General features: G+C 40.7%; 2 protein-coding genes across 2 annotated transcripts in view; both read right to left on the bottom strand.

Moving 5' to 3' along the window:
- Positions 1 to 9318, bottom strand: part of map7d3 (MAP7 domain containing 3) — a 28437-nt gene extending 19119 nt beyond the window's left edge. The window contains exons 1-3 of the mRNA XM_070837444.1: positions 9233 to 9318; positions 689 to 790; positions 272 to 352 (exon numbers count right to left, since the gene is read on the bottom strand). Of these exons, the coding sequence (XP_070693545.1) occupies positions 272 to 352; positions 689 to 790; positions 9233 to 9278 (229 nt within the window). The 5' untranslated portion in view covers positions 9279 to 9318. The remainder of the gene's footprint in view (positions 1 to 271; positions 353 to 688; positions 791 to 9232) is intronic.
- Positions 9319 to 11458: 2140 nt separating this feature from the next.
- LOC139206816 (tumor necrosis factor receptor superfamily member 27-like) lies at positions 11459 to 14161 on the bottom strand. Its single transcript, XM_070836415.1, has 9 exons — positions 14114 to 14161; positions 13699 to 13812; positions 13437 to 13615; positions 13226 to 13341; positions 12871 to 12981; positions 12623 to 12770; positions 12405 to 12534; positions 11890 to 11929; positions 11459 to 11727 (listed from the first exon to the last, which is right to left on the bottom strand). Exons 1-9 carry the CDS (start codon positions 14159 to 14161, stop codon positions 11459 to 11461), a joined length of 1155 nt encoding a protein of 384 aa, XP_070692516.1.
- Between the last annotated feature and the right edge of the window lie 1422 nt (positions 14162 to 15583).

The following is a 15583-nucleotide window of genomic DNA, read 5'->3' as shown; positions in this document are numbered from 1 at the left end:
AAATCAAACATTAGTATGTTGTCCTCTTATACAAGCCTTGAAGTAATAACCCCTTTATTACGTTTTTTAAATATCTATATGAGGCCTAGGTTGATTTCCACCATCTAGATATCTAGCTAGCTAATATCTATTACCAGTTACTTTAGTGGAATTGCTGCTAAAATCCTTTGTATTAACATGAAACATAATTTACAGAACAAATTTCACATGTAGTTAGGCAGGGCGGAGCTGGCTATATCTAAAATAATTTCACACAGAGAGCCCCTCTTACCCTGTTGTCTGTCGGCCTCCTCTCTCCTCTCTTTTGCCACTCGCAGTCGGTCGTCTATTCTAAGTGTGGCACCGTCAATGACTGCAAACACATACATGTGTGCATGTGGTTAGGTGCAGCATGTGCAACAATGCATGTTCAGAGAACAAAAGGATGGATTACAATGCAGCATAGGGTTACAAAGGCTTTGCATCAGGCAGGCAAATGTGCACATGTGACCGTCATTAATGAGCTTTGTCAATGGTTACAGTAATAAGATGATGACTATGGTTTACCTGCACTAAGCCACACTGAGAGGGTGGTGGAAGTGGATTGTGTTGCATCTAATGGTTCAGATTATGGAAGACAACAGAGCAGTGACAGGGCAGGTCTGTGAGAGCCAATCTGTTTCTGTGTCAAGGTGTGGTGCTTTTTTACCTGGCCTACACCCCTGAGGTTTAGCTGGTGTGTTGGTTGTAGGTCCTGGACTGTTTCCTGACAGGCTGCGCCGCTCCTCGGCCTGTACCTGTGCAGCTGCAGCTGTATGTAGAAAAACACAAACCTTAAACACAGAAAACCGCAGTGGCATCATGTCATGCCTGACGAAGCAGATATATCAAATTACATCACAGAAGTAGAAGTGGTTTGGGTACTCTATTGGGACCAATCATGTTCAAATCAGCCGTTTTTCCTCTGTGCTTTGCTTGCTCTCCATTGGAATGCTAGTTCTAGAGAGATCCAACGGATTTGAAGCTACAGAACAATCCAGCTATTCAGCCATCTGACATAACCCCCCGCTCATGGTCAACCCGGTAGTGAGCCATACACTGCTTTCTGTGACAAGCTCGGAGGGATGGGCTGCAGTGAGAAACACGTCAGTAATCAAACCCTTGTGAGCTTCCTCGTTTTCAATAAAACTTAAAAATGAAATAAAATCAATATAAGACAAATGTCAACACACACAATCACTTTTTGCACTGGTTTATCCATCTTGACAAGCAAGAATATCAGCATAAGTGATCCTGTGCTTTCAGCAAACTGTTTTGTTTTACAATTTCTGCTGTTTTTATTAGGGGGTCAAGCACCACAGAGACAAAATGCCAGTGTCTATGAAAATCAATTTACTCTAATGCCTGTGGACTATTGAGCAATTCCAGACAAAAGCAAGGGTTACAAACATGCTTTCAAGGTTACAAATAGATCAGCTCTCCTACAGGGACCACCACAGGGTCAATATCACTTTCTTCAGCCAAAACTATTCACAGGAAAATCATGGTTAGGATACAGAGGCAGGAAGGAAGGACACAGTGAGGACATGATCAAGCTTTAGGAGCTCTCGTATCAGCCGTTTCTCTCGTCTCTGTGTCGGTGTGTATTCAGCATTACAGAACTGCTGACAAAGAGGCAAAACGATGGTCAGTCATGTGATATTCACATCATTGACGAACACTTCTGACTTTGTTCTGAAAGTCTCGCTGACTCCATATCCGACATAAAATTCAGCTGCTGAGAGTCCTGCTTAAAATCTTAGATTTGCATGTAAACATGATTAGCCTCACTGATTGGCCTGCAGTGTCACAGATTATACTACCAATTATACTGCTTCTTGCTCATATTTTAGAGGGATGAATGCCCCATTTCCACTGGTTTAGTGTATCAAGCTTGTGCTGACTCATGATCATATGCGACCACTAAGCAGGGCACAACCACACTGACCATATTTTACTGTGATCATCTTTGTGTAGACCTAATGAGAGCTGTGCAGACAACTAGAGCTTCATTTTAATGGTTTAGCTCTGCTCAGTTCTGAGTACTTCAGAAGCTAAATTCCTGTTCTTCCTTTCCAACAAAAAGCTGCAGCAGCCGTTGTCACATCTACTGTTCTTTGCCGCAGGCACCATTAGGGATGTACGATTATGGCCAAAATGATAATTAGGAATATTTTGATAAATATTGCGATCGCAATTATTCATTGATTTTAGAGACAAAATGTTCTCATTGTACTTTCACTTTTATATAAACAGAAGAGTGTCTTCACCTCCATGTTGTGCTACAAATCTTTGCATTAAAATGAGAGACTGGTTCTTATTCACAGTGTATCTCCTAATAAGCAAAATATAAATAAAGCTGTAACAAAACTTTTTGCGCAAAATTAGTTAGAATGTGATGTCTGAGTTGACACTGCACAAGAATGGGAATTACGTGAGGTAACGTTGGCGTGATTGTTCTTCTTGGCCATCATGCAATTATCGTACTGTAGCTTGTGGCGTGTTTTAAGGTGGTTGAACAAGTTCGTTCTGTTGCTTTGCAGTGCAGACACAAGTCTCATGCATTGCTTGCATATGGTTTGTTCCTGCTTAACATCACTTGCCCTAACTCTGAATACTTCCAATCAACAGATGATGATCTTTTTTCAGGGGACTATGGTGCTTTGCCTCCTGCTCCAGACATTTGATTTTCATTTTTCTGTTGTATAACACTCTTCTACTCTGGACTGCTGCAGTATTCCCAGCATCCAGGAAATAATTTGCACATGCAGCAGCAAGACAGCTCCCCAAAAGTGAAGACAAAACATGTAGATCGCCCGTGGCTGGCTGTTAGTTTAGGATGCGCTTGATTTGATATGCAGCAGAGGTTTCTATGAGCAGAGCACGCATTTGAAGCATCTCCATAGTACATAACATACATCATTGCTGCTGCAGCCCTAGACAGTATCTGAAGTAGGGGTGAATATGTGCATATCATTGCATTTTGCAAAACCAATATATAATTGTGATACAACTGTAATGAAATATTATCATAACTCCCATCCCTAACTGGAAAAGTCATCAAGGTGCTACTAACTGAAACTCAAAAGATTTTTGTGCAGTGAATCATTGCAAGGCGTCTCTGCATTAAGCAGCTATAGAAAGTGCAGCCTTATTTGCCACCAGGGTAAGACACATTTTTCTTAAGTGAACTGCAATGGTAACATGAAGGCAACGAACATCATCAAAGTAAGAATCAACCTTTACCAGGATGTCTTAGGATATAGAAAACGTTCATAATGTGCTCAGACACTGATCATGGGTTCTTAGAGTACAGCATGGCACACATGTCTCATCTGTATGAACATTGAATCTACACTCTAGTGCCACATTCTCTGGTAGGGGACAACGGGCCATGACGTGACACAAATTAAGTGATGATGTTTGTTCACTCACCAACTCATCGGATATGCTTTGTGGCCCCTGAACTAAGATTTATAGGATTTATAAGTCGAGAGAAAGATGAAGGAATAAGTAACATGAGCAGCTGTCTTGATGTGGCCATTTTAAGACTGACTACATAACTTTAGAGATTCTGACTAAACAATCCTCCTGAATTAGCTGCCACAAACCAGATATCAGAGTTACCAGGAGCTGGACAGAGCAAAGACAACTGACAGGATAAGTAGTCTTGCACTGATTATCAGTATTCTACAGCTGCATCAATGCTCTCCAGTTAAAGAAGCTTATAAGGGTCAAAGTCTACGACTAATACCCAGTGGAAGTGCAAGATCACTCCACGTTTGTTCTCAGACTGTGCTTTTTAAAGCTTTTTCAACGCACAAAAGGTAAACAGTTACTCTAATCAGTCTCCAATTCTATGCCATGAAATTGTATATGTGGTAGAAATCACACAATACCACAGAGAATACACTGACCTCAAAGCCAATAAGGACATTTGCAAAAGGTCACATGGTTTGTTCTGTATTTATTCAGCACACTGTGGTGCATGTAACCAGAACAGCAGGCTGTATGTTTAGCAGACAGTATAATTGAGCATGCATTTTGAGACACCAATGAAACTAAGCTAACAACACTGTGGGCTAGAAGAGCTGATCTACATTCACAAGAAAAAGGAATCTAATTCTAGAGCATGGATGAATCACACACATTCATATGTAAAAAGATGCTGGGCTGTCTAATCTAGATGGCACAGTGATCCATCGTGTAGATCATGTCACTGAAAAGTCCTGGCTTTCAATCTAAACCAGAATCTCGATTTCACATCATATCTCACTCATCATGTTTCCCTCCACCTTCATAAAAAAGGCAAAAAATTAAAATTTGAAGCACCCTGTATAACAGGGTAACTGTTGCTAAGTGATACACACAGCGGCACAGGATGGATGAAGTGCATCTTAACCATGCTTAGGCCTGTATCAAGGAAGGCACTGACTCTGAAATGAGATGATTCACATCTAAATAAAGAGAGCAGAGCAGTAAGGCTTTGAAGGGTTACTCCTCAGACTAAGTGTCAACGTGCAAGAAACATCTACTACACATCTGCATTTATTACAAGATGTTACTGTTGATACATTGTTACTGTATTTACATGCATTACTGTAACAACAGTGACACATTGTGAATAATTGATGCAGATATTATAACCCATAATCGGTAGATCTGGGATAAAACATATGAAGGAGTAGCTCAGAGAGTATTAACCTGCACAAAATACTGTTAGCTATTTAGTTGAGAACCAAAATATTAGGTTTCAATGGTGTGACCTTCTTCCATGACATGACAGGCTACTTAACAGACACATACATTCATGTGTTGATGTTGATTAAATATACTTAAATGAGGTGGGAGAAGAGATCCTGTTTTCCCAACAGACCTCAAGAGAGCCAGGTGTGCTCATAGAAATGAAAAGAACCAATCAGAGGAGCTGTCTCTCATCACTCCATCACTATGGAGATTTGCACTCATTAACATACATCATTGCTGCTGCAGCGACAGACTCAGCCACACACTTCAACAGGACACAGGGACAAAACTAACAGAAACTAATTTAAAGAAAATAGAATATAATTTAAACTATTTTGATAATCAATGAATCCTTTTGAATTATTTTTTTAAATGCCCAAATTCCCTGCTTTCAGCTTCTCAAATATGAATATTTTCCAGTTTCTTTACTCCTCTATGACAGTAAACTGAAAATCTTTGAATTATGGACAAAACAAGACATTTGAGGATGTGATCTTGACCTTAGGGAAACAGTAATCAACATTTTCTGACATTTTATGGACCAAACAACTAATGAATTAATTGAAAACAATGATGAATAATAAAATAATTGTTAGTTGCAGCCATAGTAATTAACCTGGCCACTAATAATACACCAGACTGATCGACAGGATCATCTGAGCGTCATGATCAATTGTTAGGTAAGTAGGGGTTTAGTTAGTCCTAAATATCCAGCCTACAGGGTTGGACCATGCCACTCAATCATTATGTGTTCATCAAAAAGTCATCATTACGTAGTTAAACTGTGATTAAATAAGTAATTAAGTAATACAGTGACATATATATTGAATCCATATTTGTGCAGCTATTGCGATATTAATTATAGCATCATACAGCAGTTTTAGGTAGTAAGAGATGTTCAAAAAAAAACAAAACCCAAAAAATAAATAATGAAAAAACCAGTGCAGCACATATACATATTGATTGGATGTGGTAAAAACCTTCAGGCTTCTGAGTTATTATGGCTGCAGTAAGGGCCACCAGGGGGGCTGGTAAAGGCTCAGCCCTGCAGGCCAGACAAAAACACCAAACAGGAAATAGGGCAGCCTGTATTACATCATAACACTTCAGTTCGAATGCTACCACTGATCAGACGCTAGTTCTCTAAATAGCAAGCAACATCTTTAGACATATGCTTGGCTGTCTCTGTCACAGAGATAGTGTTGTTATAGTAGGAAGCAACAGTAGGTTAAGACTCTGTTCTGTCCCTCCTTCCAACTGCAGCCTTGACTCTGCCTGGTTCCACAGTACAATTAAGTAAGTTGTTGCACAGGAAGTGTCTATGCTGCTTAATGAAAGAGTGGACAACCATTTGCTAGTCAGTACCAAATGTCCGTAGGGACTTTCAACTCCGGCCAAACACTAGAACGGCTTAATACAATGACCAAACAACTTGAACCAGCATTTATTTCCTTTTATTTTGTTAATTTCCAGAAAGCATTGAAATTGCTTTCAGTGTTAATTACTGCACCAAAAAAAACATCACCATCTGTGACGCATGGCTTCCCATCACTGGCTCAAGATTTCAGGTCCTCAGATAACACTGCTGAGGCAGGCTCACATGCACGCACGCACGCACAAACACACCTGATCTTCTTTGGGATTACTCAAGCCCTGCTCATGCAAAGGTAAGCCTCGGCTATTTGCAGTACGGGCAGGATAATGATGACACATCCCAGTTTCCTCGGGAGTCTCCTGTTCCTGGTGGACCACATTGTCTTGTGGAGATGGACACTGAGAGGATCTAATCATATCCAAATCCAATTACAGCAATTATAATTACCAATCCAGTTCTTCTCTTACCTATGCAATAACGTGTTTGGTGCTAAAACAGAGTACTTACAGTACAGATTTTTTGGTATTAAGTTAGTTTAATGCTTAATCTTTAATGAGACAAAAAATACGCTCAACTCTCTTCATGAACACAACAGATGTATCTCAAACATTAAAATACTAAAAGTATTCTGGAATTACTAATTACATAAAAAGAGGCAGACTGTAATTCAAGACTAATATGCCTGTACTTATTTGACTTCCACAATAAGTTAGAGCAAAGAATCCAGAACCAAACAACCCGTTTCTACAATTTGTGACGAGTTTATTATGTTACGTTACACCCCTAATTCACACATCTTATCTTTTTTGCTGTCTGTGGCTCAATAACCAGGACTCCCTTGAAAAAGAGGTTTTTAATCTCAATGGGATTCTCCTGGTTAAATAAAGGTTAAAAAAATAAATAACCACAATGAATCAAACAGAGACACTCGTAGCCAACGTGCATCCCAGTGTTATGTAGCCGTTAACGACATGCTGGCACCATCAGCTGAAATAGACTGAAGAACTGGACAATTTGGTTCTAAATGAGAATTTATCCTCAAACCCATCCCAAATCTCCAGGCAAAGCTGGGAACCTGTGAATGTACATGCAGATGTGTCTTGAGAAGCAAGAGCAATCCAAAGAGAATCTAGAAATAATTACAATATATAAAACATATTGATTGATTCCTCATGAACAAAACTATTCTGCAGACGGGCTGACCTTAGGTACAGTCTATACAATTTCACAAGTTTTGCTATTCAAATATTTGTGTGTGTGAGTGCACACATACTGCAACACATCCTATCAGTTCATTTAAATGGTTACAACAGAACAGGGACGGGGCATTTTGCTAGAAGAGCAAAGCTAAGAGGACAGATCCAAGAAACTACACACTGAAATTGAGGCTGGTTCATTTCCTCCTTTTGGTTAAATCCAACCAGCTCAGAAATACTTCTCATGCTTTTAATTCTGCAGCAGCAATTGCTGAGCCAGGATCAGGATAACCTTGCAGTGTGACTTGCAGTAGTGTGATCTCCCTTCATAATAGCAGGGTACATGTTCTCCTTGCTCACATTCTTGTGGAAATGATCATGAGCTAGATTCCTGAGATTATTTTTTTTTTTTTATTATTGTCAGTCCAGTCTGCTCTGAGCAAACTGACATCCTTTTATTCCTCACAAAGCCAGGATCATTTCACATCACTCTAAACTGAGTGGATACTTTCATGAAACCACAGAATCGGGAGGGTGTAAATTCCAGATTAAAAATACTGAATGGAAAAGTTAAGGGAAACAGGAAGAAGATTGGTACTAAATATGGTCCACTTGTTGCCAGGAGTAAAACATGCCTACACCCACACTGGGTATGCAGAAAACTCCCTCTTACCCTAAAAAAGTGTCAGCCAAACTGCAGCTCAAGTCATAACAAACTGTGCATTCATGCCCACAGATGCAGACACAGTAAAGATCCATGTCTGCTTCTGGAGGGGGGCAGCTGAGGCATGGATGAGGGGCATTGATAAAGACTTTGCTGCTGCAGTCGGCCTACATTGGACGACTAACAAAAATGCAATGTGCCTTTTGCCAAACAGAGCTGTTTTTGACACAAGGCTGCTGGTCTCATCAAAACGTTTTTATCACTTCATCAAGACCTTAAATGGAAAAAAAAAAAAAAAAAAGCAACGGTGGAGCTTCAGAGCTGTGTGTCTGACACTTCAGCTTTATCTGAAATTCAGGTCAGATCATTGTTATAGTTCCCCTCCCTGGAGAGTAGAGGGGGTTATGCCATATGTCAACAAATAAGCATAACTGTCGATCATTTAGGAGGAAAAAAGAAGACTTTGTGTAAGACAGAAGAGTTGTGAGCAGGAAGCTGTTAAACTGCTGATGTGCTGTTAACCGGCTGATCTGTGGCGAGAAGACAAAAAACAAGTTGTCTGTCTGTTTCTACTGTAGGTATCAACTCAGATCGCTGTCAACTTTAGAAAAAAATGCGTGAACAGAGAAGCAGTACTGAACTCTTCCTAACAGGGATAGCAGATGATCACTTTTGACAATAATCCCCATGTGATGAGCAACGTTACCTAAGCTAGTGTCCGCACTTAGCTTCGTTTACCACGATTTTAGAGCTGGTTTATGTAGTCTAAAATGGTCACAACACAGCGGGACTTTGGTAGACAACGCGGTAAAGCAAAGCTAGAGCAAAGCTAAGTGAGCTAAGCGCCAGACAAGTAAAGTCGTGATATGTCAACCGGTCTCGTCAATGTAACGTTACAACTTTAGCTAACATCAACCACAAGTAGCCAATTCACTTTCACTGAGTCAAACCAGCTCGTTTAGCTTTCCCGGGGCTCATCGATACAGCTATCGGCTAGCATAGGGAAGTTCAAACCGACTTTTAGCGTTTAATAAAGGGAGAAGTTGCAGATTTTTCCGCATCCATTGTCGGCAGATGACCGGACAGTAAGCTAATGTTACTAGCCGGAGGAGCTGGCGGCGTTACAACACGTTCAAATAACCCGGTTAGCGGCGGCAAACATTACAAAGTGATTACCACACCGGACGACACAGCCGGGTCAGAAATAACCCTCACTGCCAAGAGTTTTCTTACCCATTTGGGCTCGCAAGCCTTTGAGAGTCGTTGCACCCTCCGCCATTTCTATGAAGTTTTCCTTCTGTGTTTTTTCTGAACCAGGGGCGCGTTACACATCGCAGCCGGTAGGACGTGGACACCAAAGAGCGAAAGAAATTAGTAGAGGTCTCACTCTGACACGTTTCTGGAGACCGACAACAGCGGCGCAAAGCACTCAAAATGCTGCTGAGTAAAAGGAAAGTTTTGAGATATCTTCAGCTGTCTTACATCAAAAAGTTTATATCACTCGTGAGAGCAATTTTAACACAGCATTTAAATGTTAAATCAGTTTGCCACTTATTACCAGAGGGGGAGGAAGTACTCAGATCTTTTATCTAAGTAAAAGCAGCAACACCATACTGAAATTCTCAAGTATAAGTTTTACATTCAAAATCTCACTTAAGTGCAAAGGTATATGCATCAAAATATACCAAAAGTACCAAAAGTAAAAGAGCACCCTTTTCAGAATCATATAGAGTAAATTATTATACCGGGTTATGATGTAAGGTGGAGCTGATTGTAAGATAAGATAAAATAAGGTCTTCCTTTACTAGTCCCAGGATGGGGAAATTTACAATGTCACAGCAGACACGAGGAGATATAGAATTATGTACAGCTACGGTAGAGGAAGTACATTAAAAAAAAATAGAAATAATATACTATACAAGTGGGAGATATTCCAAAGTATTGCACATTGTGAAGTGAGGTAAAAAGATGAACAGATATATTGCGTGAGGTTGATTACCTTATATACCCCAGGGTAGCTTAACCTACAACAACACATCGTGATTTATTAGTAGATTCACAGTTTGTAGTGACAATATAAACCTGCAAAGTAACTAATGTTAAGTAACTGTGGAGGAGCAAGAAGCAGCCATGTTCGCCTCTGAGATGTTGTACAGGGAAGCATAAAATGGTCAAGTAAAGTACAAATTCTTCAAAATGGTATTAAAAGCCAATATTGGAATAAATGCCACTGCCTATTCCCCTTGAAAAGACTTGAACGCATCACAATCACATTTTAAATATCTTTTTCTTCAGTTTGTGGAGAAGAAATGTAACATTGCAAGTTTTTTTTTTTTTTTTCAATAAGCTCAAACATGGCGTTCATCACGTTAACCCTTTCATGTCCCCTTCCAAGAAAATTGCAGAAGAGCTTCAGTTTTGCAGCATCTGTCTGCTCAAGTGAGGTATTGAATCGTTAACGCAAAGTTGTGCAAAGTGTGACTATATTTGGCACTTGTAGTGACTCATCTTTAAAATAGACAATCTAAGGGGTCTCTTAGAATACTGGAGAAATTTGCATTGACAGCCAAGCGCGCCCCCTAGTGGTTCTGTGGCACTTATTGCATGTTAATGAATTGAAAATGAAGCCACAAGAGATACTGACAACATCAGCAATTAAGTTTCAGAGCCAATTCATAAAACAAACATGATACTTTCAGTTAAACAAATAGAGCACTTTCATGATATAATATCCTTTTTTTTTTAGGTCTCTGAGACTCACAGAGTTTTCCGAGCAGAGGCATGAAAAGTCTCAAACAAGACTATAAACTTTGCTGAAAATTTGTTCATCATTTCCTCCTGAGATGGCTTTGAAAAACAGTGATCGTTAATAGTGAATAATTTAATCCTTACCAGACTGAATGTGCTGAAGAGTCGGCAGAGCTGGAGATCACAGAAAACAGTCAGTAGGAAAACTTCTCCCAATGAGAGAATAACACATTTTCTCAGGGCTCTATGTTCTTTCTCTTGCCATGAACACTGCATCCTCTGTCCTGGTCTGTCTCACATGCTTTAGCCAGAGGCCCTCTCATCTATTTTACATGGTAAACAGGAAGTATCACTGCATGTAGGGCTCAGTTGCAACGGCCTAGGTATTGTGTTAGTTCACACTCAAAACACAAATAATGACTACTTCTCACTACTCATCAACCATGCGACATCTATTATAATAAGGAATTTATTCAGATGGTGCTTGATAAAGCAAATATTCATACAAATAAAGTACAATATTTGACAATTAGATGAAATGAATGCCAGTTCTTCAGTCAGAGGTATTACTTTCCGTCGCTCAGAATCAGTTCATTTTAGTAAAAAGAATGTCTTTGACTTTGATCCATCTGGTAATGGTGCTATCAAGTAAAGTGGGACAGAAATACTCTATACTGTAGTCATGGTAACACATCCCGAGGGTCTAAGTGGTCACTTGTTTACCACAGCTTTGTGTATCCTAGCAACAACCTCAGGATTAGGTAAGAGCGCAGCAGCCTGAGCCAGTTGGGGCAGCAGTGTGTAGGTGGAGGTGCGCAGGTACTGAAAGAGGTCCTGGAAGCTTTGAAGATGAGCAATGACTTGAGGTGGGACGCCCAAAGACCGGCCCAGCCTCCTCAAAATGTTCCTGTTGTCGGTAGAGTCGAGCAGCAGGGACAAGTCCTGGACTGAGTCATAGTCGAGCATCTCGATACTCTGACCTGGACAGAGTCAGAGCAGAGTCACCAACATGGACTACTGAAGCCTCCTTGAATTAATCTGCTAGGAGGCTCCTGGCCAAAACATTTACTATGGAACCTCATGACTGAAATCAGGGACTACTTTCTGCTTTCTGTGTATTTCATACATGTAATCATACATACCCTGAGCCACCTCCCATATTGTTTGCAGTTTTTGCTCCATCTGATATTGAGACAGGAAAGAGAGCAAGGTAAAAATGTAATGTAATATGGTAATTTTCTAATTTGAATACTCTATCAAAAATTGCTAACGACAATAATTTAAACAGTCTATCAAGTAAAATACAGCTGTTGAAGTGTGAACATGTGCTTTTCTTTTTCTGTTTCATACATATTGAATACCTTGGTGCTTGTCAGTAGATTAACTGTAAACTATATTTTCTTCAAGATGTAGAGATCAATCAGTTAACCTCAAAACTAAGCACTAAACAAGCCATTAGCATGAAGACAGTCTCATTTTTGAACTAATAGAAACAAGTTTCAACAGAGGAAATGGCTGACTTAAAAAAAAAAAATCAAAAGCAGTACATTTTATTCAGAGGACACTAGTATTGAAAGCAGCATGGACATCTTTCATTTACCTCTGCCTAACCCTAACCCAGCAGGGTCCAATAGTTTAATACATTAAATCAGTGTACCTCCTCCATAGAATAGGAGCTGCTCTGATGTTCCCCCTGTGTGACGGTCTCATCTTTCCGACTGGACGGCTTAATGTTGGTGGTGACATTAATCACAATAGAAGTAGGATGCACCTCATTCTCATGGCCTCTGGGTGGGGATGGAATTACTATAAGTAACTACATAGGGACTGAACGAGCTAAAATGAATGAGTAATCATACAGTATTCACAGAGCACCTCAGGGGATCTTGAGCTGGAACAGGTGTCTGTGAAGGGGCCTCGGCTTGTTTGGCTTCTCTCTCTGTGGGGTTGGACAAAGGTGTGTACTGAAGCTCTGCTGCAGACAATAGTCCGTCGGGTGCAGGACAGTACTCAGGAACCTTCTCTGGAAATTTCAACAAGTATATATGATCCAAATTTAGTCGAGCAAACAAAAGACAGATGGGCAGAAATAGCAGACATGACAGACGTTGTATCTTACTCACTGAATCTCTCAGCAGTCAGTAGGAAAGCCCAAAGCAGCAGAGCAATGAGGAAAATCAAGGAAGCTGTTGCTGAGCCAATCAGGACCATTGAAAATGTTTCTTCTTTTACTCCTTAATTGAACAAAAAGTCAGTGAAGTTAAATTGAAAACAAGAATTATAATAAAAAAACTGTTTCAAATCCACAGGGTTACCCACTCTTTTCATTGGGTTCTATAAAATGTCCCTTGGGCGCAGCGATGACGCTCTCTGTCAGATAACTTTTCCTTGACACCTCTGGAAAATGACCAATCAATAAAACAATTTATGCAAGCTTAGTGACAGCTGTTCAGTCTATGGGTTATCTCTGGATCTTACCTCCTTTAGAGCCTTGAGCTGTCAAAAGCAAGCACTCTTTATGGATGGTGTCATGGCTGTAACAAGGCACACAGGGCAGCTCCACTTCCCCCGTCATGCTCCTGAGTTCATAATACCTGTACACACGTCCACATTCATGCACTTAGCACAAAAACAAATGCTAACACTTATCAGGTGATCAGCCTGGCTCTGTACAGTAGGTGTAACTCACCCTGGGAGGCACTGACCACACTGGGCATCACTGCTGGGTGCACACGCTGTCTTCTCCAGGCGGTTCAGCAGATTGCACTTGGTGCATCGCATACAGGGAGCTACACCAGTGACTGCACTGAACTTCCCTTCTTCACACAGAATACAGACGCCTTCCCCACCATCTCCAAAACCACAGTCCTGCGAATGATGCACAATATAGACTTGGAGCCAAGTAGCAAGACTGTTGAAGGAAACTTGCTGCCACATGAGTTCTGTGTTACCTCTGAGAGCTGTTCTCCTGGCCTACATACAGGGCATGCAACACAAGTGCCATTAAGGTGCAAGAACTCTGTCTGATCACAGCGGGGCTCGGAGTTCACCAGCACACACCAAACCTGAGGAAATTTACATTTGAAATAATCAAGGGTAGAAGAAGTACCCAGAGCCTTAACTACAGTAAAGGTAGTAATTACCACACTATCAAAATAGTACAGAAATATTATCAGCAAAAAGTACCCAGAGTATCAAAGTAAAAGTACTTGTTGTGCAGAAAAGGGGGATTTTATGTCACAGAGAGAAAGAAAAATTAGACTTTTTTGTTACTTTCTACCACTAAATCTGAAAAAAATACAGGAATATACAGACAGTCAAAGTTTTAGTAGTCTGTCAAATAAACAGCTTCAGGATGAGACCTACCATGAGCAGAACGGCATGAAGACCAAACTCCTTTGGCAAAGTGTCCATGGTCCTTTTGTAAAGACTTGTCTGTTCCTTGAGTGTGTAAACTGTAACGCTATAAAAAGTAGGATATGTACTCTCTTGTGGACACAATTCTAAAGTTTGCTAGCATTCATTTGCAGCTTCCATCGGTGTCAGTGTGGTTTGCCTCCCTACAAGCTGCTCCTCATTCAGCAGAAGTAAAGAGGTGAGAAAGACTTTTGGGAAACCCCCTCATTCTGCATCACTTATGACGCAGGAGAGGTTCCCAAACAGACTATCAACCAGTGGACCAATGAACACGAGACTTTCAGGTCCCCCACCTGAGCGCCCCACGTCACACCTGGTCTTCTCATATTCCCTCTGGGGAACCCGCTTGTTTTGGCTCTGGCCTCTCAGGCAGGGAGAAGAGGAGGAGGAAAGGGAATTGGAACGGATGAATGAGACCCTTGTTGATGACCATGTTTCCAACAAAGAGACCCTCTGTGTGTGAGTGTGTTCGCAGGCTGGGATACAGTCGTTAATACCACGACCAGAATTGTTTTGTTCTCTTAGGTACTGACTCCTGTGACGAGAGGCAAGCTGAGGGTGACACTCATTGTGTGAATTACAAAAGAATTCCCAAAAGACAAAATCATACAGTTGCATTATACTGTTTGACCACATTGTGGTGGTATGGAGCCATAAAACTGACAAAGGTCATTTCCCCACCATGACAGGAAAGGAGGAATCATTGATATGTATCAGTTGTTGCTTTCAGGAAGGCTGTACCAAGGACTTCCCTTTCTATCAGGTCTGTACAGCTGAGAACAAGACAGAAATGGCCTTCATACGTAACACGGAAAAGCCAATTAGAATTGTTTGAGCAGGTATCACATGAGGATAATTGTAAAGCACACGAGTAGCACAAGAACATTGCTTTGAGTGTTTGCATAAACAGTTTATGACAGTGGCAACCTGGCACATAGAATGTAAATCCACACACACACGTGCACTCACACAGACCTGCTGTCTTAATCATAGTCATGAACATAGGTAACCAAAAAAAAGGAAACCAAAAGAAATTGACGAGCAATTTGGTTTTATCATCAACATCTAGAAAAACAAAGGGCTTTGTGACGAGTGTTTCTCAACATCCTGCAGCCTTTCTTTTAAACTTTAAGCCTTGTTAGGGTAATTATTACCATTAAGACTCTCAATGAGCCACTGGAGCTCACACATTAAAACCATGTGCGTTCATACTGAACACACAGGACTTTAATGTGTTAATGGGAGAATCTCTGTGATTCCCTTTTGAAAATGTTTCGTGAAGTCATGGTTTTAACGTTATTGTGCTTGTTAGTTATGTTTATTGCCAGTGATTAATGAGTAACTCAGGGAACTGAAGGGAGAGGGCGTGGAGGCCTTCTTATAGAGAAATCAAGTGGCGCTTGCCAGTAGACTCATGGC

This window comes from Pempheris klunzingeri, chromosome 9 (genome assembly GCF_042242105.1).
Source record: "Pempheris klunzingeri isolate RE-2024b chromosome 9, fPemKlu1.hap1, whole genome shotgun sequence".
NCBI lineage: Eukaryota > Metazoa > Chordata > Actinopteri > Acropomatiformes > Pempheridae > Pempheris > Pempheris klunzingeri.
Note: the sequence above shows the minus strand (reverse complement) of the source record. Positions and strands in the feature narration are given on the sequence as shown.

Bases quoted from the DNA above. Each gene is read 5' to 3' on its own strand.
- LOC139206816 (XM_070836415.1), bottom strand. From the start codon at position 14,161: ATGGACACTTTGCCAAAGGAGTTTGGTCTTCATGCCGTTCTGCTCATG. The intron at 13,813-14,113 runs GTAGGTCTCATC...AAATTTCCTCAG, and splicing joins TTCATGCCGTTCTGCTCATG to GTTTGGTGTGTGCTGGTGAA. The intron at 12,535-12,622 runs GTGCTCTGTGAA...ATCCCCACCCAG, and splicing joins CCAGCTCAAGATCCCCTGAG to AGGCCATGAGAATGAGGTGC.